Here is a 25875-nt window from a genome sequence, read left to right as displayed (position 1 = left end):
ATCTAATTAATTAAACAGTGGCAACACATTTCAGGTACAAAGAATCAAGACTTTCTAAATTTGACATGCATAGTGTATGTTAGGGCTGCAGGATTCTTGCTTCAATGTGAATCACAATTTTTCTCCTTAAGAATCAAAGTCACAATTCTCACACACAGATTCTTATTTTTTCAGCAAAAACATTGCACTTTTAGATGCTCAAGGGAAAAACAAGCCTAAGATGCTTGCTGTCTAGACAGCTTTACATTACCTTAGGAAATATCAAAGTGCTTGACTTACATCTAAAATATGTCAGAGTGCTCGACTTAAACTTTAAAGTCTCGTGGAACAAAAAACTTAAATGCTGCTGAATATTAAAAATAGAATGTAAAGTAACAGCTTCAGAATGAATAACACACACTGACCATTATGACACCCAGAGCCTACACCATAGACCATGCACATATCCTAATCTGTTGTAAGCATTTATATGATTATTACTTGTACAGTGGTGTGTCCGTGTCACTCTGCAGTTACGCCCCTAAAACAGTAGTCGGCTATGGAGTTTCTGTGAAGTGCTGTAACGTAAGACCGATTCAAAACTGTCCTAAAACATACATTAAACATGACTTAATAGCAACAATTTCAAACGCAAGTACAGGATACATTACAAGATAGTTGCATTAAATTTTGTTTTTTTGAACGCTGTTCACAGCTAGAGGCAGGATTTCAGTCTCCTGTTCAGGTGATTTTTTTTCAGCCACTGTGGGTCAAAACTACAGGCTCTGTGTTTATTGTGTTAATTAGATCTGGGAAGATGAATAAAAACTAATATTAACACTATAAAGGCTAGAATTCCATATCTACTAAACTTTTCTGCATTATTTAGGTGCAGGCACCACATAAGCCCAGTGGGTTTTCTGTCTCCATGTACTGCATGTCTTCTTCATTCTTGCGATTTCCCCCCCCTTTTTTTATTATTTTGCAAAAAGTATGACAAAAAGGTGAGAAACTGTGCTATTTGTTGAAGTCTCCATCAAAGCACTTGGTGTCAAAATTTGAGAGCTATAACACATTTTAAGCTTGATATGGGACGGTGTTGCAACCGCCCCCAGTCTCCCCTACTGATTGTCCCTCACAGCAGCGCAGCTCACAGGTGACACAGCGGAGCTGAGCTCACCATGAGCCACAAGCGGATCTGGCTGATCCGTCACTGATGACAGTCGCCGTTTTCTCTTCCTCATTGGCATAACATAAAAATCACTTTCCAATGAGGATGAAACTTTAGCGGCCGCTTTTAAAGTTTTACTTTTGACAGAGACTATGATAGTTGCTAAGCAACCAAGATGCAGCTGCCACCGTGCGAAAATGAATCAATTTGACCGTGGCAAAATCTGTATGATTATTATTACCACCTGTTGCCGAAACAGGTAAAAATGATCACATTTTCTTTACTGTTTGTGCAATTTGTATAAATTACATCCATCTTTTCCTCACCTGGACTCCTCCCCGTCTCTCCTGCACTCTGCTGCTCCTCTCGGCCCCTCCCGTATCTTTAGGTTGAGCAGCAATATTTTCAGACCTGATAAATGTATTATTTTTATTTATCAGGACAAAACCTGCCACTGACACTCTTTGGACAGAAGGAAATTTCTCTGAGGAAAATTAAATTTTACTCAAGTGTAGAAGTGGTGAAGTTTATTTTGTCCCTCTGCTTCCAGTCTGTGATGCGGGCAGTTAGGCACGACGCCAGCGCTGCGATAGACAACAGCCAGCATTGCATTATAAAAAAAAAAAAAAAAAAATGATGAAGATGTGGAATGATTATACTGCGTTAGTTTTTGCCAACATTGACCGTTTTAAGTGGTGGCGGCCTAGAAATTGGAAGTGGCAACTGCCACTAAAATTAATAAGCAGGAAAAACCTCCAGATTCACACTGTTTTTAGTTTGGCCTATGATATTTTCCATTGTATAAAGTAGCCTAGCAGCTAGCAGAGATTTAAGTGGCTTTAAAACAATGGATGTTTCATTCCCTATGCATTCTTCACAATAAAAGCTCCACATTGTTTTGTTATTCAACATCTTTTTTGTGAAACAGCCAAATAAAGAAATATTGTTTTTAAATCTGCAGCGAATTAACATAAATGCATAGGGAAATAGAAGCAAATGAATTGGCGAAATTTAGAAATAAGGTACATAGACATGTCAATTAAAATCGTGAGTTTTATTTATTTAATTGTGCAGCCCTAGTGTATGTTGTGGAAACATTTTCATTGAAGCTATATAATCACAAAAAGAGAAAGGGTCCTTTATTATTTGAGGACTTCTGAACATAAGAGTGTGTTGTAGGCTCTTGAAATTTTGTTCCAAACAAGTAGGACGTTGGCGACTAGATAAGGATCTGCACAGCTGTATTCAAATATAGTCATAGCCCTACTTAGATGAGCTCATACATCTATCAAACGGTCTACAGTATGCATGTCATTTTATGTCCACAGCTCCTACAGCCAACAGCAGGCCTGTCATCATCTCCCTATTTTTCTATTTTAGCACAGCGTCGTCATGGTTGGAACATTGCAGCCGCCCGATGCCTGGTGTAATGCAAAAAGGACAGAGGCCATGTTTTATCTGTCTGTGCTGACTAACTGTTATGGTTGCTGCTGTTTCGGTATTTAATGTCCTCTGTGATGCCTGTGACAGAGACATCTTGTTTGGGGTGTTTGGTTTGCAGACCCTGACCTGTGGGTCTTTGGCCTCAGGGATTTAAGGAGACTATATTTAGCTGGCTAGGTGCCTGGGGAACGAAGGAGGGAGGAGAAACACTGAAGAGCAGTTGAAGGGGGATGCTGGGTGGTAGACTGGGCTGAGTGTTGGTTGGCTGGATGGATGTCTAAATGGCTGGCATGTTGCCTTCCTGCTGGCCATACTGGAGTTCACAAGCCACATTGTAAGAGACCACACTTTCTGCTGGCCCAACAGAGACAGCCTGGCTGTTTGACTGGCTGGATGCCTGACTTCCGGGTTCGGCTGGCTGGCTGGCACCACTCGATTCTCCATCACTGTTTTGGCATGGCAGCCCAGCCAGCCAGCTGTCATTAAGTTTGGCTGTGGCAAATGGAGGTGTTTGTGCAGATCATAGAGGGCACTGGTCACCATCTGGACACATCCAGCTGTTGGCCAGGGCTTTATTTAACATGTCACTTAGGTGATAGCCAAGAGCATCTTTTTCGTCATGTCAATAGAAGTTCCACTCAGTCTCTTAGGAGTTGATGGGACCAAAAAATAGCACAGCATTAGAAAACAATGCAAGAAGCTGTGTTGTTGTGGGTCTGCTGCTATAGGTGCTAGTGATCTGCGATCCAGGAAGTCTAGTTTGAGTAAAATATTTTTTGGTCTGAAGGGTGCCAACAGACTGCACAGCGGTTCATAAAACTTTAATCTATGTGGGATATATTCAGTTGTCCAATACCATGGAAATTGGCTAAGGGATGTCATGTTACATTGCCTTGTGGCAAAAGTTCCATGAAATTCTTTGCTATACAACCTTTTAACCAAAGGTCTTGTAACACACTGCAGTTAGCAGTTGTGCTAAGCTAGATTAGGAGGAGCGCTTTGTCAACTGGTCGCATGCTTTGTCAACATGCGACCAGTTTTAATCAGTCAATGGGCCAGTTTTAGTTGAAATATTGTCCACATGAAAGCTTTAGTGCTCTAATTGCTTCACTAATTAAAGCATTTTTTGACATGGTTAAAATCTGTAAACTGTTTAAATTTCAAATATATTCATTATTTAATACTATATCAAGAAATACATTAAACATAAATTTATTCAAATTAAGTCATTTTATGTATGTGTATTTCTGCTAATCTTTAATTTTGATTGGTCTTGGCATTATAATTGAACATAGAATCAGTTAATTTTTATTCAATCTGATCAGGTGAAGAGTAAAGAGAGTGATTTTATGATGATTGTTTTGCTGGTACTTATTTTAGAATAATTAGAAAAACTACCATGTTGCCGGAAAAAAATGCTGTTTTACTGTTGTTGAGTAAAATTCCATGACATTGTATGATTTTCAATAACATGTTATCTGGTGTTTCTCTAGAAGTTAAAGCAACAAAAGGGGGTAAGTGGGTATGACAGATGACCAAATAAAACATATCATTACCTTGAATAAAATATCAGAACTTTGTTGGAAACATTTTGGATAGTGTATGAACACAATTTTTTTTAAAAAGAAAAAAATAGGTCAAGAAACAGGTCAAAAAATGTTTAGACATTTTAATGTGTAAATATTACATATTATATGGATGGTGTTATAAGTTAAAATGAAATTATAATGGCTTATGTTGCCCCCCTTGCTCCAAACAATTTAAGAGCTATGGTTGAGATTTAAGTAGTGAAAATTGTAACGGTTTGTTGTGGGAATTCCTTTGTTTTTGCGTAACGGACATCTGAGTCCCCTGATCCAGCCCTCTAAAGATGTACTGTAGATACTGCATCAGTCTTTTCCTGAAGTCTTTTTTTTTTTCTTTTTTGTAACCCCCAGTAGGTCATCCATCAAACTTGACTATGCCACAGCATGTGCATCAATCATGGGAATTGATTGAGCCTGTATTGATCTATAGTCTACAGTATTGTAGGCAATTCACAACATTGTCCTACTGTGGCTAATCATTTTGTTAACAGAGCTTTGGATTTTCTTTTCTTTTTCTTTTTTCATTTTCGCAGATTCACCAGTGTGTCTGTCATGTTCACATACTTGTATCCAAATGTTTGGTTTGTCAAACGCAGTAGAAACAAAAGACAGAACCTGAAGCTGAAGCCTTCCAGATTCTTACAAGCTCAGACTGTGGGAAGCTCCAGGCACCATTAGCACCAGCTGGTCGTACGCCTGGGTGTAGCGTTACACCCGACTTAGAACTCCAAGATACGACCAACTTAAGGTTGTGACTGGTGCACCATTTAGACTTAGTTTAGTTTCACTTTTAATGCGCCTGACGTTTTACTGCTCCTCTCTGTCACTACTGGACTATAAATAAACCAGCGGTGTATATACTTTAATACCACGAGTAATTAACAGTCCAGCTTCATTCATTGAGACTATAGCGGGACAAATTTGCGCCCTTGCTCCTCTTGCTCCATGTGTGTATGAGGGTGACGAGAGGAGACGCTGCACGTGGTGTGAGTTCAGGTGTAGTGAGTTTCCAGCTCGGTTATGTTGAAAGAATAAAGTGATATCTGATGATGATTGATACAACAAGCAGAACAATATGTAAATATGCAGAGATCACAACAAAGCTGTTACTTAGGGACTGTTCTGTGGTGCTTCCTGACATTTTGGAGAATGTTCCACTATAACTCAAACAGAATGTTATTTTATACATTATTTAGAAAATAAGAGGGAAAAAAGCAAAAAATATTAAATTGAAATTAATTTTGCCCTTGAAAATGACTTTCTTTTACAAAAATGCGATTTAGCCAGATTTTTTTATTAAAATGCACAAATTCAGACGTTGATATAAAAGGAACAGAAGAAACTAGAATTAAATAATTTTTGTGTATGAAAGCTGAAGATCTGTTCTTATTTTGATGTATTCATTGTTATTATATTCAAAACACAAAATATTCTGGAGGTCACAACAGTCTACCATATCTTTATTCGTCAGTTTTTTATCTACGGACTATGCAGCTGTAGGCTTTTGGTTGTATACAAGCTTTTATATTTTTAATAAATAAAAGTAATATAATATGCTGCATTTTTCTGAAACGGCGCCGCTGAGAAGGTCCAAAAAGCTGTTAAATAGCGCTAAAGTCGGCACGTTAGTAGTCCTCTCCTCCCGTCACCCTGGGACCTTAGATTGTGTTGTTCGTTTGTTTTTGGATGTGGAAATGTTGTTTTATTGCACAACATCCGCAACAGTATCCCTTACACTACAGTGATAACACTGATTGACGGAAAATCTCGTTAATGTCGGGGAAAGAGTTTATAAAGAAGAAACAATGGGGGAAACTGTGCTGCTGACTGCGATGACATGTTTTGTACTGATCTAGCAGGCGCAGCAGTTTGACGTCACGTGCAGCACAATGCAGTACGTATAGTACTAGCTGAGCGAAACCATAGTCAGAACTGTCTAAATCAAAGCAATTTATGCTTATTGGTTAAAACTCAACCCAGAACTTAATATCGAGAAAAAAAAAAACAATCCAAAGCCATATCTGATACAGCTGATGTAATTCTGAGTCAGGTACAGCCCTGCTGTAACACTTTCACTGATCTTCATGCTGCTTTCAACTGTTTACCTGTTTTCTGGCCTGCCTGTGACATCAATCCTGTCACATCACTTAAGAAAAAAAAAAACAAAACACAGAAATGAGTACTCTGCTGAAGATCCATATACACGGCTCTGGTCTACGGGCAATGGTAAAGGACTCAATTGCATATTTTTAGTGTGTTTTCCCATGTTTAAAAAACCTCCACACGTGCTAATTTTGGTGGAAAAGGGCTTTGTGTCTTTATCAGATCAAGGTTCATCTTAACCACTCAGACAAAACGAGTGCCACAGAAGAGGGATTAAGACAACAACTATAGATAGGAACAGGGTGTGGGAGCGTAGTGTACTGCTGTAGTGGCATGATTTTCCCTGGAACATGAAGCAGCTTAGAGCATTGGATTTCTCTGTTACTCCAAGATAGTGATACAACTGACCACTGTTTTGTGGTCAGTGTTTAATCACTGTGTGCATAGAAGCTGGCTTTAACAACGTGTGTTCAGTTTTTAATGGATCAGACATACTGATGCGAGGAACTTAAGCAGCTTCTCTGATCTTACCCTAGGTTCAGTTTGCACCTTTCACTGTTATTAGTGAATTAAAACAACTTCATAGACATTTGAGATGCTTTACATTTTGCATTTTTTGTTTGGTATTGTGCAACATACAGACAAGACAAGTACAAGAAAGGAGTGGGATTTCTCTGGGTGGGATTGGAGAGCAAACAAGACACTGGAAGCGGAGTGATTATAAAATGTTGTGGGGGGGGTACAAACTGCTGCTTCTCCACTCCGCTCTCAAAGTGGAATGGACAGAAAATAATAGATATTGGGAAAGAGACAGACTCAGCCAGAAAGAGATAGTAGTCCAACAGAAATGGACATTTAGAGATGAGACTAAGTTGTCTGAGAAAGTTGTACTGGCTTTGCAGTACCTGGGGGCAAGTCATCAAGTATGCGTCTTAAGCTAGAGGCGGCACCACTAGGTTGAAGACCACTGGCCAAACGGAGAAAGAAAAAGACAGCTCGAGACATCCAGAATACAGAGCAGGGATGGTGCCAATAAAGTTGTGTGATAGCTCAAGTTTCAGTCATTAGTTGTCCCTCCCTTAGAGCTCTGTTTGGCCAGGGCTTTCCTTATTGATACTGTATATCCACCATGACTGGTTATATGGAAATTTCAGTTCTACATCAGGTAGTGTGATGCTGTGGTGAACTCTGTTTTAATCTTTCTACAGGCTAATTTCAACAGTAGTATTGGCGAACACAATCCAGAATCTATTTTAATTGAATTATTGAAATGGTTTGTCTTGGTTATAATTCTGCTCCGATGCATGATATTTATTTACTTGCTGACAGAGCTGTCAAGTCCCTTTAAGACTGCATAATATGCATGTGGTTTTGATGTTGCAAATTAAAATGGTGTTGTAACCACACCCAACCAGCTGTAACTGAGTCAGGTTTTTGAGTGCACCTATAAGTCACATGCACGGATGCAAACACTTCAAAAACAAAGCAGGCACAACAGATTTGCTAATGCCTGTACATGGATCAGATATAATTCGATCTGCATTTTGTCTGTTGCTTTCTCCTTGTAGACATGAGATATCAGTGTCCACAAGAAGGGTTTATAATTCTGTGTTGAATCAACTCTGTACCTGAGGCAAAGGCTCTGCATAGACGTGTACCTGACAACATAGGCTGACGTGCACCTCTCCAGAAATTTAACTGCATGTTGCAGCGACACAGACTTTGTGTATTTTTACAAACTCAGTGGAAACAAAGCTTTTAAGATAAAAACTATAAATTGGGCAGACAATAAAGCCCCCACAAATAGAACTTTTAGTCTTATATGTGATTTATCCTGATGTCGTATAAGTAGAGGAAAAGGCAGGTAGCTGCTTGGCTAATTTATGCAATTGGAATTGGCCTAGGCTTATGCTAATCTGCTAATTGCTTTGTCTGTAAACCTTGCAAGTTGTTAAAGAGTCAGAATCTGTGATTGTATTTAGGGATGTCCCGATCAAGTTTTTTTTTTTTGCTCCCTAGTCATTTTATAATGAGTATCTTCTGATACAGAGTTCTGATACAGAGTCCTGATTTGATACATGTATTGACCTGGATAATAAAGCTGGACAATGCACACTTCAGTACTTTAATATGATTAAAATCATATATGCTTGAACAGGGTTTTTTTTTAATTTAATTTAATTTTTTACAAAATTACAAAGTAAACAAACTAAAACATTTTTTACATGGCTGTTATCACAATTCTACTCAGTACAGCATTTGTTTGTAACAAAATAACCTAGTAAACAAACTAAAATGTGTCTTCAGAAATTGCTCAAAAATCAACTTATTGTAGCATTGTAATAAAAGTACAAAACGCTATAAATATGTAATATAATCACAATTCCACATCAAAGTAGTTATAGCTTAACTTAAACATTAACATTTCCAAACATGAAAAATGAAGATCGGTCCCATACTGTTATTACAGCACTATAGCAAAACTATATCACTAAAAACGAACCAAAAAAATAAATTCCACTTACAATTTTTGTATTAGCTTATGTTCAACATTAAAAAAAAAATCTGTTTCTACTTATTGGAGTAGCAGCATTACAATAACATCTGAATATCTGCTGTAAATCAAGCTCTCCATCGTGCTTTTTTTTTTTTTTGGGGGGAGGTATAACCACACAAGTAAAAATGCTCACAACAGGGGCGGCCTCTAGCTCACTTCACCTGTCCTATGAATAAAGGGAACATGCCCCCCAAAAATCTTAAATGCTGCCAATGGCAAAGGCTATGATGTTGACCTGAAATACATTTTCTTTTTTAGGTTTTTATAGGTAAAGACAGTACTTAAGTTAAATGCCAAAATGTTCAAACTGAAAGGCAACGTGGATTAAATCAATATTAGTATTAGTATGAGTATTAATATTAGTAATATTTACTCAAGAATTCATAGTCACATATTAAAAAATGTATTTAAAAATCTATCCCATTTAATACAGATCTGTTTAGGCAAACTGTCTGCCCAATGGGATTTGTCTGTCATGCTGTTGCCAACAAAATAAGGTTGTGAAGTACTTGAGCATGTATGGCCTCCCTTGGGAAACCTCACCTCTCAGCATGAACTGCTGACGTAGCATCTTCAGTGGTTAAACAGAAATCCATTATTAGTATGCTTCCAGCAAAGTTTTAGGGTTAACCTTGAATGTTAAAACTGTTGTCCTGTGGTTTACCGTCCCAAATCAGCTAGCTGTAACCTGTAAAGCTAGCCTGTAAGGCTTGGGTATAGTTGGGTCAGTACTTACAAGTGATACTTTTTGATGCATGAACTTCATCACCTTGTTCAAAACCATATACATATCTGGTAGGGAGGGTAGTTCCTTTTTGTCTGCTGAGGACTACTTCCTTGTTCTGGAGGTCTGGTCTTTTGTCTGTGAGCTCAGTCTGTTAAGTTCAAGGTTCAGCTCCACCAGACCTGATAGTTAGTCACAGCTCTCATCAGGACGGCGTGAACAGCCCTGTCTGCAGTGAGTGTGTGAGGGGAGTCAGCCAATCTGCACATTTTAAATAACTGTGTGCGTGAATGACTCACATTCTGATCACTATGTAAGCCCCATTAAGTCTGTGTGACTGTGTGTACATCTGCAAGCCTTGTTTGGTTGCATGTGTGTATGTTTGTTTTGTCTGTGTGATGAAGCTGTGTTGTTCAAGCTATAAGTAACCCACGAGGCTGCTATGTTTTGTGTGTGTGTGTGTGTGTGTGTGTGTGTGTGTGTGTGTGTGTGTGTGTGTGTGTGTGTGTGTCTGTGTGTCTGTGTGTCTGTGTCTGTGTGTGTGAGACTGTGTGCTTTTTTATTTGTGTTTACCCAGTGATAAATACACCGGGCCTTGTAATTGGGGAAAGGAGGGGGGTCGTGAGAGAGAAAGGGAGAGAAAATATGGGGGTGTTGAGGGATATGGCTGCTTTTCTCTTGGTGACAGAGCCTGTTGCCATGGAGCTGGTCCTCCCATTGGTGGAAGTCTGGTCCAATGGCTTAACAGCACAGATTGTTTCATCATTGAGAAGTTTTTCCTCTCTTCCTGTCTCACTAGCTACCCCTTGCTCCTCCATCTTTCTCTCTTCTCTCTCCTCTCTCTCCTCTCCTTCCACTGCCCCCCCTCCATCTCCTCACAGTTAAAGGAGATGATAAATTACATAAAGTTTATAATGAGTGCAGGAGCTGCCACCCAATTCTATTTTGACACGGTTATTCATTTTACATCAGCAGCTCAAGTTGAGCAGACAGAATCGTTCACAAATCTCCTCAGTGTACTTGAGAGGGCAAGATAATCCCACATTCATTTTTTATGTATTTATTGGGCAGCTTAGAAATTGTTGTAGATAATGGGTCTGATGTGCCAGGCTGTTTAAGAACTAAAAGATGACCATCTTTGGACCGGCAGACTTTTTTATTTGGTAGTTCATGCTACAGTGAGGAAATTTCTCCACTACCAAATAAATTTGTGACAACACTGTTGTGAACAATTACTCTGGATATTTGTCGATTGCGCTTAATATCTGTTGAGCGCTTACTTTGATATTTCCCTTACTTTAAATGGAAACAGGAACACTTGGTGAGGCTGTGGCAGCACGTGGTTTTCTTTTTAATTATATTACAAAACTTTTTTTTTCTTCATCTCCCTCTTCTCTCATGGTGCGCTCCCTGCCCAATGATGTCCACTTAGCATTCAAGTTATTGTCAACCTGGTTGCACAGCGCTTGAATGTTGCCTTGTGTAGCTTGTTTATGGTTGATTTCTCTCAAAGCAGACACTTTCAGTTAATAATTGTAGCGTCTGTTGTTGGACTAAATTTAATAACCCACTTTGTTCTTTTTTTTCATGCATGTGGCCACAGATAAGTGGAAATGTACTAAATGGGTTTTGTTTCTGTTTAAAAAAGAAAAGAAAAACAGACGACTATTTGGGCAGTCAGCAAGCACTGTAACTGGTGTGTAATTGGTACATGCTGAAAACACTGTGTATATGGCCGGGACTACAGCAGCAAGCCTATAGCTGATGGTTCAATATAAGTGTTTTATGTTTTTAGCTAAAATGTTACTTTCTGTCCTTAGAAGTGGAGGAATTTCATCCAATGCTTTCTTAGGTAATTGTCAGCCAGATCATGCAGCAACAGCATGTAACTTGTAAATTGTCTCAGCTCTGAAGCTAAAACTTTAGCTTTGAGTACTGTTGTACTCAAGAAACATAAAATATACTTGTTACAGAGCACTATTTTACAAGAACATTTTCCCATCCCTGCAATTCAAGTTCAGACATGTAGTATTCTTTCATACTTTTGTATCCCCACACATTTAACTATAATTAATGTAAATAAGTATCTTATTTTTTATTCATAGGCACAAATATGATTTGTCTGTAGGCTGCATATTTTCACTGAAATCCTTGAACACAGTAGTGAGAAGTATTTTTTATTTTTTTATAAGGTTATTAATTGTTTTCGGTGCTTTCCTTTGACTATTGAACATTGTATTATTATGAAGCTTTGTTTAAATTCAATAGATGTGTAACAGGTTATGTGCTATTAAAGTTACTATGGCAGTAGTAGCGATTCTGCAAGGTGACACAGTTGAATGTGCTCTGGTGGTGTTATTAACACGCTCCCTGAGGACTCCCATTTGATAGACACACTGATGAGGAGATGTCTTCGAGGCCCAGCGTGCCCAAGTATCGGACATTACATTGACCATTGACAGAACCAAAAATACAACTGCATTGAGGAACGGGGATTTCTAGGTTATTTAGATGCTTAGATTAAAAGATGCCAAAGATGCTGATTTATTTTAGCTTTGATAACCTAATATTATGTATTTTGTGGTGATGTTTCAAGTGGTTGTCTGAATTTCACGGTGTAGAGCAGTGCTGCAGCTAAATATTTCTTGATTATCATAATCTTTCTTAAGTACAACAAAAGTTTCCCACAACAGAATGTAACCCTTAATTTGGTACAAGCCCAATGTTTATTTCAGCTCTGGCATCAGACAAATTTATTTATTTGTCTTGTTCATCACTGACGGGGTTTTCTTCATTGTGACTCATTTTTTCTCTTCAGTTGTTCCTCTGAAGCGTTTTCTTTTGCTGTGGTTGTTCACACGTTAGATTCGTTTCTGCCTCCACTTGTCTGTGCACAGTTTGTCACATGGCATGATGCAGTCTTGTCATTTGTTGGTGCAACTTTTCAGACATGGAATATGTAACACTGCTGGCTTCCCCTTTCTGTTAAAGTGGCGGCATTTTGTCATTCAGACACAGCGGGCTTTTTCCGTTAATGTTCAGCTTCAATCAGATGTGACAGGACATTGACAAAATGAGCTTTGTCGGCCCTTGAGAAGAAGAGTGTTGACTATTTTCTCTCAAGCTGCGCCTCTGATGATTTCTAAAACTTGTTTTGTTGTTTAAGCCTGAATGACCATTATGGTCGCAGGGAATGCTCTCCACCGCTCCAAACAGTAAAACTACTGATACATTTGCACATCAGTTTCATCATTTACTGTTATTTGATCACAAAGTCTGCTGCCCATTCTCCAGTATCCATCCTTGCACAGGCACTGAATGACAGGATGTTAAGTTGGGACTCATTCATTTTACATTAATTCCAATTGTGTAACATGCTGTATATAAATGTTTTTTTTAGGTATTAGACTAAATTTTCCATTCACTCAGATAGATTTCCTAGATGGCTTAAAATGGGCTCATTCAGTGTTTCCTAATTCATTAAACTGATATTGTGTATACCCAGAAATAACCTATTGGTTTACAGTTAAAGGGATACTTAGTCAATTTACAACCAGCTTTGTATAAAAACAGTATGGGTGGTATATGTAAGTGAATGGTTGTAGACTACCCTCCCACTGACCAGTGCCTAGATATCCTACCTAGGTGAAACTTTGCCAGGTGATGCAAATTGATGCAAAAAAGTAATTCCATGAAGTTTTAGTTTTTAGCTGTTGCTCAAATCGTAGGCTGTACCTATGCATTCTTGTATTGCCCACCAGCCATGCCACCACAGTGTACACAAACAATATACAAGCAGGTCAAGAGGCAGACCCGCCCCCCTCTCGGTCCCTTAACCTCAGAGTAGAATCCAATCAAACTGGAAAACTAGGTCATGCCGATTGAATAAAAATCAAGATTATGGTACTGCACTGCCTATTTCTCGTTTTTAAGAAATGTTTTAGTTTACCTTTACCGTAATAAGAGATTGAGAGACAGAGATTTTCTTCTTTCTACTGCATACACATCTTAGTTTCATTTAATGGCCATCTTTCCAATAGTGACAGTAATAGGAAATGCCGATTGAATAGGAAAATTTCAACGTGTTAATGGAAAAGAACGTCTTTGGATCTGACTAAAAATATTGAGACAATTCCTAGTAAAGTTTTTCTCATTTTTCCTTGTCACACGTAAATGTGATCCATATTTACTTCTGTAAATTTGGGTCATGTGGAATTCCACATTAGTCTCATTCACCCACATTCCAGCACTTTTCCTTTATCATTAATGCATGCAAGTATAGGATCTCCTCCCTCTCTCTGCTGGCATTCGTTAATTATGCAGAGGGAAGACTTGTCGTTCACGCGGCCAACACCTTTTTTTCTTCATCACTCACTTTATCTTGTTTTGTACCCTCTTCATACACCTTCTGTATGTTCCCCCTCACACAGAAAAGAACTAAACATAGGTTATAACTAGTGAGAGCAACAGAGAGGGAGACTTGGAGAGAGCTACAGAAAGGTAGGTAGGTAACTAGGGAGGGAGGGAGGGGAGGGAAGGAGGGAGAGAATGAGTCATAGCTCGTCCCACAGGACTGAGTGGGTTGGCTGAGTGGAGGAGGATGGCGTCAGCAGTAGGCCTGACAATTTAAGAAGACACATTAAAAGAAGAAGAAAAAGGAGAGAGAGGGAGAGAGACTGAGAGCTAACACTTAGAAGTGGGTGGATGTTGAGAGAGATATTGATGGGAGGGGTTGACGTGGAGGGGGTGGAAGGCAGGAAGGGGTATCCTCAGCACTGACAGAGAATTGAGAGAGGGGGTGGCATGGAGAAGGACACAGAGAGACGTAGATGGGAAAAGAGAAACCCTGTCTTCCGCTGCATTTGACCATTCATGTCCCCCTCATCTGTGTTTTATGTTGTGCTAGTCCGCCTTCAGGATTTTTTTTTCCTCCATATCTGTGTTGCTGTCATCAGCAAAGTTTACCGGCTTTGTATTTCTAAGCTATACAGTCACCTTAATCACTTAGACATATCTAACAGCAGAAAATATGTACAGTATTCTGGATTGTCTGTGTGTGAGCCTGTGATGCATGTATCCATTTTTTCACTGTGTGAAGCACACAGTGCGAATGTGCCTGGACCATTCCTCTATCATCCCGACTGCTCTGCCAGCCCCCTCGTCCCCTCCCTGTGTGAGATTGTGCAACTGACGCAAAGGGGAATCCTCTCTGACACAGACAAACACTGGTGCGCACACACTGCGAGGGCTGCTGATATATAATATGTGCAGGCACTGAGCTTGCACAAACTCTGCCATCACTACACACACATCAGAATCCACTCTGCGAAGACATAACCTTGCTGCCTTTTGTGAAATGGGTCCTCTCTGACGTCAAATGGGCGAGGTGCGCGGCTGAATACAGAGGAGCCGAATTGGGTCGAACTGCCTGTGCATGTCTCTCCCACTGCTGTCTGTGGGTTTGTACGTGCTCGCTCACTCCTGTTTGCAGCGTTCTGCGCTTCCATTCACCTTCATCTTTCATTCAGCCTCTGCAGAGAAAATGGAGAGGCATGTCTGCTACACATTTCTCCATTGTGAAATTTGAAATAATGCAATGAATGAAATAAATTACGGATGATAGTAGCAGCTTGCGATCATTCCCCACAGAAAATTGTAGGAATATACAGTGCTCATTCTCTGTTCATTTGCACTCTAGCAATCATTAATAGGGAACAACCAGAGACAGAGGAGATCTGTCCATCTGCACGGTAACTACAGTATATCTGTACTGCACTACTGCGCTACTGGCAAGCTACTGGCAATTTAATCCAATCCTCTTAAATTCTTTTGTAGGGGGATTTGTTTTTCCACCAGATTGTTTTTCCTTTCTTTCTGCCAGTTGAAATGGATAATGATTAATCAATGATTTAATTAATCTAGAATGCAAGAAAATAAGAACAGAAGCCCATTTTAACCTGTCCTAGTCCAAGGTGTCATCTTTGCCTAATCTAGCACCTTCATTTATCAGCAACTGTCTTTCTTTTTGTGTCCCAACAAAAACCTATAGATCTTTCACTGCTGTTCCCAATGTATCCCGCAATGAATCTGGTGTGGCGGCTTTCTGTTTTTATGGTCCTAAACTGTGGAACTCCTTCCCCTTCTGTCTTAGGGCAGCAAACTCCCTTGTAATTTTTTAAAGAAAGAAATTTAAGACCTGTCATTTTAATTCGTCTTGCTATTTGGGTACATTTTGATATTGTATTAAGTTTTGCCAAATTGTTTTTGCTTGTTTGTTTCATTTGTTTGTTTTTCTCTCACTAACTGCTGTAGCTTTTATTGCCAGATTTCCTTTTTTTATGGGGTGCATCTTTGCATTAATGAAAATAAAAAAACAAAAAACTAGAAGTTGCACACTAAGAGATAAGAAACCTACATATGTTTGTTTGTTTTTTGTTTTTTTTTTTCAAGAAATGGTTCAGATTTTGGTAATTTCATTTTCTTTGGATCCACTAATTTCAGCACAGCAGTGTAGGTTAACTTTCAGCCAAATGTACCTTGTCTTCAAACAACTTGTGAAATAAATATGTATTGCTACTCTTTTGCAACAGCTGGCATCAAACCATGGCTTTTGGCTGCCAGTGATCCTCACATCAATTATCTTATAAGTTAATCACTCAAAGACTTGATGTAGACAAGCTCTCCACTCAACTCACTGCTACCACCCAGAAGAATTCCTTTCATTTCTGTGGCTTGCCCCACTGCTAACTATTGCTGAGACCCTGACCCAGCCTGACCTGGAGCAGCTAAATTTGACAGTGAGCTCATACTTGCGCGAAATATTCGGTACGACTTGCCTACTGTCTGAAGCAGTGATATACATTCTGTTCACCTTAACACAAACACACATACACATGGTGTCGACCAGACAGATAGTTCTCGCTCTGTCTTTCGCTCTGTGCCTCACACTATCTCACTCCATTGGCAGTCTTTGGTACAGTAACCTGACACAGTGGGCAGGGGAGTGTATGACCGGTGTGTCACAGCTGGTTGCCTGTCCTCAGGAGGGCACATGTAAGAGGCTACAAGGTTCAGTAATGTGTGTGAAGTGGGTCAGAGTGCCCTGTGCTCGTTATGACAGCTGATGAAGATGATTGTGTTTTTTTTTGTGTGTGTGTGTTTGTTTGTGGGTGGTCTGCCTGTGTAGCCTGTCTATGTGCTTACCTGTGTGGATGTTGAGGAGTTTGTAAAACACTGCCATTTTCATAGGATCTCTTTTAAAGAATGTGTAAAATTTTCACTGTGTATAGGCTGACAAATGTCCTCAATATTCTGTTTATTAAACTGTTTTAAGATTTCCTTTTTTGTTAGAAAAGGGAAACAGGTTTAGTTTTGTACATTCACATTGTTGTGAATGTGTGATGTGTAGGACCAAGTTACTGTTTTAATTAAGGACCGAGAAATTGATGGTGACACCTGCAACTGAGATGCTGTCTCACAGTTGAAAGACAGTGTCTTGTTGGTTACATCATTTGATTGTTAAACTCGCTCTGATTATTCACAGGGGCATGCAGAGGAGGGAAGCCTGCACAGACTTTGAGTGTTAAGAAGGATGCATGATGAGTTTTGAAAGAAGTGGCAGAATGATTAAATGAAAAAGGACGACTTGTTTAATGAGCTTTAGTTCACTTTCTGGCAACTGCTTTGGTGCCCTTGAGCAAGGCACCAAATCCTCAACTGCTCAGGGCACCATCCTGTGAGGCAGCCCCTTAGCTCTGTCATCTCTCCATATATAATGCATGTGTATAGGGCTTCTTTGTGCATTTGTGTATTTAGGCCTGTGTGTATATAAGAACAAAGAAAAAAAACTGTATATACGGAGTAGCATAAGTAGTATATGAATAGTATAGACCGAACCACAGGGTTTATTTACTGTTATTTACTTTTGGGTAGAAAATCCTCGCCTCGTGCACATTAAATGAAACGCTGCTGAACAAACGCTGCTTTATTTGGATAGTTTTTAGCCACATTTTAAAGTTTAAAGTTTTTTAAGTTTAAATCTACGCTATATTTAAGTCGGTGATAATTCTCAGTCATCCAGGTCATGGTAATTCTAAGTGCTATATTGTAGGCAAATGGACTTGCTTGAGTTTTTTGAAGACATTTCACCACACATCCAAGAGGCTTTTCAGTTCTAACAGACTGTTGGTCTGACAGCAGAAAGAAATGTTTACCAGTTTTACAAATCTCCATAATTGAAATCAGGTGTGTGCCCATTGTCTTCCCGGAAGTGATTGTAGTCGTCACCACACCATCACTGTGATTTGGTCTCTACCCTAACCTACCTAAATTAGCGTTGTACTGTAATGAGACCATCTTAGAGAATCGACAGGTACGACATAAGTGGTGGATTTTACAGGTGGTCTTAGTGTAAGCTTTTTGTGAAAATGGTCAGAAACAAGACAAAATCATATTCCTTCAGTGGTAAGAGAATCAAGACATTAAATGGGTTATCAACATTACCAATCACAGCATCCCTATCCTGCTGTTGAACACCAGCCTGGTAATGTGGTTTTATGAGGATAACATGATGTGAATGCCTCTTCTGCTGTGATGTAACCGGCCAGGGTCCTTTGTGAATCAGCTGCCCTGCTGCATATCTGCAGCCTCATGTGATGATGCAGACAGTTTGCAGAGAGATGCCAACATCAGGCTGACCGACACACTGACTGAACTGGGACACAATAGGCATTGACGGACTGCTGGTCGTGTTGTAGATGTTGTGTCTGCAATGTATAACCTCTGTTATGGCTCATTGTAGTTAAGTTCTTATGCCAGAATAACACTTTGTGTCACCACATAAGATTAAGGATGTTCTTTACTAGTTCTGGTTACATCAGTGTATGTACTTGTAGGGCGAGTCTTACCACAATATTTTGGTAACATAGACATACTTCAGTGTTGAGATAATAAGCACAATCACCACTTTCCACCAACAATAGAGTTAGACTGCTAATGGTAAATTTTGTTTCCTAGGATGCATGATATTGGATTTTTGCTGATAAACAATATGCTGATATTTTCAGACTCATTTTGGCCAATTGCAGATGCAGATAAAGATATGTGCACTTATGATTTTCCACCAAATTGCAGAGAGCATCAGCTCTCTCCTGTAGCTAATAAAAGTTGACTAAATAAAGCCTCATGGCTTTCATGTTGGCAGAAAAGTTCATTGCCGATGCCGATTTTTCATTTTAAAGCCATTGTCTCCCAATATAAATGATATGCTGATATTATTTTGCATCCCTATTAGTTTCCTCCTCTGCTTTGCTCTGCTCAGAGCTGTGATTTAAGCATTGATTTAAGCATTGTCTGCTTTTTATTGTATGTTGTGATACGTGGCCCCATTTTTGTGCTAATTGGTAATCATTCATATGAGTTTGTTTGCAGTGACCATTATTCTTCCAGTAACTGAACAGAATTTCTCAATGTGAGCGTGCTAAGGTGAACTATGTGGGGTTCAGATTTCCTGAACTTCAGAAACTGAAACAGCAGCAAAAGCACATCCTGGTCTCTCACTTTTTCTTTCCTTCTGTCCGTGCTCCCTCTGCCTCTGTCAGTCTGTCCCTCTCAGTCTGTGCACACTGCAATCCACATATTTATTTTTAATATCATTCTTCTTCTCTCTGCTCTTCTCGCTGGTACTCGCTCAACACAAATGGCAGCAGTTGAGAATGACGTTGCCATCTCCTTGGCAACACTGTGGGTCGGTTTGTGTGTGTTAGTGTTAAGGGAAGCGGGGGGGGGGGGGGGGGGGCTGGGGGGGGAGGTGACATAAGAGAATCATGGGTGGAGGAGAAGAGAATGGGGAGCTGGTTTATTCATAAGCACCCCATTTCTGGCGCTGATTCACAATTTGTCCTGCAGCCCCTCCCTGCTACTGCTATGCTATTGGTCCACTCAGCCATGAGATTGACACTTGAGATGAATGATTATCTTTGCCCTCTAATGCGAAACGATTCATTCTTTTTGGTGCAAGGATAGGCTGTGTGTGTATGTGTGTGAGCGAGCATACAGGGATTATTTCGAAGATACAGTGTCAGGCATGTGTATCTGCCTGTAGTAGATAGTGTGGCTGTGGTGCGTGATGCTGTATGGCAAGCTTGTATAAGCAGTGCGGGGTTGGGGCATGTGGGTGTCCTGGTCAGTGATGTGGTGTAATGCTGCTGCTGATGCTGCTGCTGATGACGCCTTTGCTGTTGCATTGCCTGGGTCTCCCCACACTGGGAATCCCTGCCTAGTTTGTTCACTCATCTCATCTATCCTGCAGCGCAGCTCAGCACAGCACAGCACAGCAGCACAGACAGGGTGAATGGACGGATGACACTCCTCCATGCTGCATGCGTGCAATCTGGCGATCGTGCTTCTGATGCTTGAACTTGAGCTTGCTTCATCTCACTATTGCATGCATGTATGCATTTGGGATTTCATGCATACTCTTCATCTTTCTTTCAACGGGTGCACAGAATATATGCTGCTGTTGACCCTGTGATACCAGAGGTTATACGCTTGTAGGACAGATGGATTGTTATTCATCTGTGTTGATGTACGGATGTAATGCTGAAGACATCAGTTACTGCTTTAAAGCTAAAATTCACCCCAAAGCTGTTTGTGGTTCTGTGTCATGTTTGTTATGTAGCAAACTAGTCATGCTAAGGATAGGATTATCTCTTTGGTACAAGAAGCTGCAGACATGCAGGAAGCGGCCTGGAGAGAGGAGAGGACATCTTCTTAGTAGTGGTGAATTTGCAGTTCACAGCAACTTAATACGATACAGTCTCTGGCTTTTGTGTGATATCAAGTGTCGACATAAAATGTTGCAAATTTTCGATCTGTTGTTATTGCAGATAGCTTGTTTACTATATTATGTGAATGCCACTGTCATGCTGTCTGACCATCCTGCTGAAACCCATACCAACTTAAAAACCTAAAACAAATCATAGATTATTCATATTGAAGTGCCAAATTTGATTCAGTGGGCATCATTTTAGTTAGCTACAGGCTTAGTGTTTTATGTTTGGTGGAAGTTTAATTAAAAGATGATGGTGATTTAATGGTAACATTTGTTGTGTTTCTATGTTGTGTTTCAGACCATAGCTGGCAGACAAATGTTTGAATTCCATCCTTTTCTAGCTCTGCTTTGCATTCTTGATTTTTATGGTAAACTGGACTGCCAGTATGACTGCTTACTGTTATTAGTGTATTATTTTCATGATTCTATGTAGATTAAGCCGGCAAATACCCAAACTCCGCTTAAAAATGCAATCATTTTCACTGCACTGTGTCGACAGCTTTGCCAAATGAACCTTCTTTCACTGACATTTTGCTGCTAGTTTGAATTTTGGGGGGGAGACGTGTTAATTCTGAGGAAACACATTTCCCATTCATAAAGAGTGTTGCCCACACTATAGAGATCTGCAGCCCTGTGTGCAAGTAGGCTCTGAGCTCTCAGCTGCTTTGTCCCCCTCCCTGCTAGAATCAGCAGCAGCAGCAGCGATGAGTCACTCAGTGTGTGAAACATGACGTCATTCGTGTCTTCCTCTTCTGTTCTTGGTGTCCAGGGCTCCTGACTGGAGGACAGACCATGCTGCTGCACTGAGCCGGAGGGAGAGAAAAGAGAGAGGCCCCAGAGGACCGCTGAGGTGGTGGCTGGCCTGTTGGTGAGCCCCTCCCCCCTACCTGGCTGGCTAGCTGCTGCCTCTTCAGTTCACCTTACCGCTGTAAATATTGCTGCCTCTTTTTTGTCATGCATGTTAATATGCTTGTATATTGCTTGACTAAAGGTGTATCTTTTGGAGTGAGTATGCAATCATACCAGTGAAGTTAAACCTCTAAATAGATCTTTATGAATCCAAAAATGATCTTATTTTGTAACTAATTCTCATTAATGGAGCACAAAACTTCTGGCTTAAGCTAAAACACCTTAGCCTATAGATGAAGAAAAACATGGTTGGGTTTGCAGCTTGTTTCATCCATCAGAGTCAAGTTTTCACTAGGGGCAGTGTATGCATTATAAATGACACATTGGCAGAGTTTTGGCTTTGAGGCTTTTTCTGACATTAGGAATAAAAGAAAAGTCCTTTACTGTTTACAAATTAAAATGTTAAGTCATTTGTTAACAAAAGTGTAGTTTCTATATCTCTTGAGATTAACCTGTTAACCTCTTTTTTTTCTCCCAAAAGTAAGGCGACCCATTCTTAACAAATAATTGAAAAAACCAGTGGAAGAGATAAATAGTTATGCTTTTTTAATTTATTATGTAAATTAGTAATTTTTCAGTTTACCATTTTTTTCATCTGAGCATTGTTTCTTCTCAGCCCCACCCCATAGGCTAAGGCTTGCTATGGACTGCGCTTCGCCCCCTGCTGCTGCCCAGCCCAGTATACTACCTTAGTGGGTTCCCTTCATCTTCCTGTGTGTGGTTCCCATCCAGACCCACTGTTCAGAGTCCAGCACAGATCTGGTACCACCTACAGGTAGATCATATAGCAATACACTTTCACACAAATACTGTATGTGTCTGTCTGTCTCTTTCTCTTTGGTCATTAATTTGGTGCTTAAAACTGTCAGACTCTAAAACTCTTCTATTTTTTTCTCAGCCACTCCTGGGTTCTCCACCCAACCCCCTCCCCAACTCCCACCCTCTCCCCCTCCCCTAAGAAGATGTCAGTGAGCCTGACAACAGACATCCAGCAGGAGGGAGAGAGTGGGCCACTCATCGAGCCCTGCAGTAGAGGCAAGACCTCCCCTCAACCACAGGGTACCAAGGAAGGAACAGGAGAGGGCCTTGAGCCTGAGGAGAGCTCCCCACAGGACGCACAGGTGAGAGAACGTGATCATCGGCCCTCTGGCCACCAATGTTGAACCCTCCTAAAGAAACTTTGGTGTAATCTTTGACCTTTACATAAACAAACTTGTGCAAACTGGCCTCTTCAAACTATGCACATCAAATCAAAGCTATCAACCACAGATTCAGAATTACTAATCCATACTCTCATATTTTCAGTCAGGTAGCTCTTTCCCACCTGCAAATTGAGCAAAATGCTACAGCTAGGCCCACATCGCACAAATGCTCACATCCCCTCATCCCCCATATAAAGTACAGAATAGACGGCAAGATGCTGCTTGTATTATACTAGGCCCAATGTGGTCTTGTGCCCTTCATACATCTTCAAACTCCTGCATCCCTATACCACCGCTAGGCCACTCAGATAATCAGACCAAAGTGTCTGACTCATATCCAGCTCCCTCCGCAAATCCAAGGGTGACTGGGCTTTTGCTGTTGGGCCCCTGTCCTTCTGGAACTGTTTCTCCCCCTCTGTACAATTAATTGAGTTTATAAACTAATTCAAAAAACTTCTCAAAACCCATTACTACCGACTCACTTTCCCTGTGTAGGGGCTCTAATATATTTGTGCCCTCTGTATTTTTATGTGTCCTTTCTGTTTATGGCTGTGTATGTATATATGTCTTACTTTTCTTCTTCTGTATGTCCTATGAAGCCCTTTTCCCCCCTTTTTCTTAAGGTACTATATAAATTACATCTTGCCAACTTACAATACAAAAGTGCAAGTAGTTTTTTCTTTTGTACCATTTCCATTTTGTATTAAACTGATTGATTTGTTTAATAATTTAATGAAACAAATTAAAGGCAGTAAATTAGATTGTGTTAGCATACTCTGCAATAACCCGGCTAAAGAAAAACAAACATTCATTTTCAGCTGGTCTGTAAAAGTGTGTCTCCATCTCTCAACCATGTTTTTTTAGCCAGTACTGCTGTATTTTAAGTGTTTTAGAGAGGTTATGAGAGGGCCTGAAGCTTGAGAATTGCTAATATATGCACACTTTTTTTCTTATATCTTTCTGACTTTTACATACAACTGTTTAGGTAGAAACTGACTCATGTAGATTTATCGTAGTTTCCGTTTTAGCCAGATTTTGGATTTATGTTTTATGTTGCATTATCTCAATGTAGACACTTGGCATTTACACTTTTCTTCATTTCCCCCCCTATTCTACACACTTTTGATCTGAGCAGACTAGGTGCGTGCCAATTATGCAAATCTGGAAGGGCTACCCAAATGTATTATGCGGAAAACATGAGAGTTTTTAAATGTACATGACTACACAACTTACAGTTATCCCTGTGCTGTTGTTTTAATATTCAGTTGTTCAAAGTGAGCCTGGAAAAAGTCTTAACTACATGTGCTGGTAACTGTCCCTTTACAAATGTTTGTATCTGTATCTGATCTACAATACATTCTTGAATCCATAGGTAATAAGGTGTTTGTGTATATAATGTTCACCTTATTCATTAAGTGGAGTAAAATAAATTTGTCTTGCAGAAACGGGCTCCTAATCACAGCCATGGCAGGAAAAGAGCCAAGGTAAGTCATTTGTGGTCAGCGTTTATTTATTTATTTAATTCAAAAACAAAAACAAAAAAACGACAATTTCTATTTGTAACCCTTCCATTATTAACATGCTAATCCTCTCAACTACAGTGAGCATCCTTCTTCTTACATTGGCCTAAAATCTTAGATCCCATGAGAGGGTGAAAAGTAGGTCTGTTGACATCACCTACCCACTTAGGACAGTTGTATATATATATATATATAGGACAGTTGTATATATATATATATATATATATATATACACTGTTTATATAAAAATAATTGGCTCGCAGTGGGGTGAATGAGTTGTGTGAAGTACAGCATAGTTGTTTTTTAAAACATACTGCAGGTCTCATCTTTTGCGATCGTTTACTGAGCAAGCTATGTTCAAATACATGGTGAAGTTTTGTGTCTTGCTGGGACTGGAGTTATACTTGCTTTTGAATCACACTTTTGCATAGACAACTAGCTGCGTCGTGAATAGAGCTCATTATGTATATGCTTTTGTACTTTGTGTTTTTCTGAAGAGTTCCAGTAGAGGACAAACCAGTGCACTGAGACTGTATTTAACTTCCAGATTTGCATGATATGATAATTCTGAGATCACGGCAGAAGAAGCAACAGCGTATCAAGCACGTCGTGACAGTGGAGAGTATGTTCTCTCTTCTGCTAATACTGCCCCTGCTATTCATTTACATATGGCATTTTGCTGATGCACCATGTTAATTGCAGATGTGCACAACCAAAGCTCCAAATAAATGCAGGATAAACAACAGCCATCGTGTACATGTTTATAAATAGTTAAAAGCAAGTATATGTCTGATCTCCTGACAGTGTTGCAGTCTATGTCTGGAACTCCTGACTGTATGGAGCTGTGACGAAATGTGCTGACTCTGTGAACTCAAGTTGCACTGGGTCTCTATGCACTGACAGTGATACAACACGTTTCCTGGCTTTTTGCTGGGTAGTTTGGCCATGCATCAAAGTCTTGCCTTCAACATTGTTTGCATACATAGCACTTCTAAATATCTAATAATACATTAATGCAGTTGCACAGAAGCATTCACCATAATTGTCTTAGAAACTTGGGTTCGTAACCAGCTAAGCAGCGTATTAAATATTGTTGTTAAAACTCTATCATAAAATCTATTATAATAAACAATTATTTGAAAAGGATTGTAAAACAAGCACCACTTTTACAAAATGTGCACATGAGAGGAATAAACAAAGGAGGCCTTTTATGCTGTTATAATTTTCATTAACAATAAATGTGGGTGTACAGAGCTATGAACCCTGGGTAATTATGTCATTAGAATCAGCTCATTTGTCATTGTCTTAAGTTATGGTGACTTGATCTTAAATGAAGCAAACACTAATAATTGTGTTCAGAAACCGGAGCTCTCCTAAACTGAACATGCCTTACTCATAACTTAAAGATATGTGTTTATTTTTCTTAGGCCTGTGTGCATCTCTAACAATATCAAGGCAGTGTCGGTCATATTTGGACGCAAGAGTTTAAAACTTCTATGTCTTAATGGAAGTGGCTTTCCAGTGTGACTCCGCATGCTTAACCTTCTCCTTATAATCACTCCAGTAAAATGAATAAGATCAAAATGGTGCTTTCACAGTGAAAATATTCTTGAAGCTGGATCACCAGATCAAAAAAAAAATCTGCAAAGGGACAATGTCCTAATTAGCTATGATGTATTGGGAACTTTGAATTTTTTTTATATTGTAACCTTCAGCAAACAAAACAAGCCTAGAAATTTTCAGATTTTTTGAATTTTTAGAATAACTTGAAAATAATAATAGTTTTAAATAAATACAACAAATAAACCTTAGCTTTTAAAGTTAATAATAAATAATACAAACGTGTTCAA

The 25875-nt window shown here is 39.6% G+C and overlaps 1 protein-coding gene across 1 annotated transcript in view; it reads left to right on the top strand.

Annotated features, from left to right (window-relative positions):
• The window catches only part of LOC121957180 (R3H domain-containing protein 2), a 71298-nt gene that overhangs the window by 10095 nt on the left and 35328 nt on the right, over positions 1 to 25875 (top strand). Inside the window, 4 exon segments of the mRNA XM_042505709.1 lie at positions 21164 to 21322; positions 21920 to 22078; positions 22202 to 22424; positions 23948 to 23989. Coding sequence (XP_042361643.1) covers positions 22266 to 22424; positions 23948 to 23989 — 201 coding nt within the window. The 5' untranslated portion in view covers positions 21164 to 21322; positions 21920 to 22078; positions 22202 to 22265.

This window comes from Plectropomus leopardus, chromosome 2, assembly GCF_008729295.1.
Source record: "Plectropomus leopardus isolate mb chromosome 2, YSFRI_Pleo_2.0, whole genome shotgun sequence".
Taxonomy (NCBI): Eukaryota; Metazoa; Chordata; class Actinopteri; order Perciformes; family Serranidae; genus Plectropomus; species Plectropomus leopardus.
The sequence above is the reverse complement of the archived record's forward strand: the minus strand, read 5'-3'. Positions and strand labels throughout refer to the sequence as shown.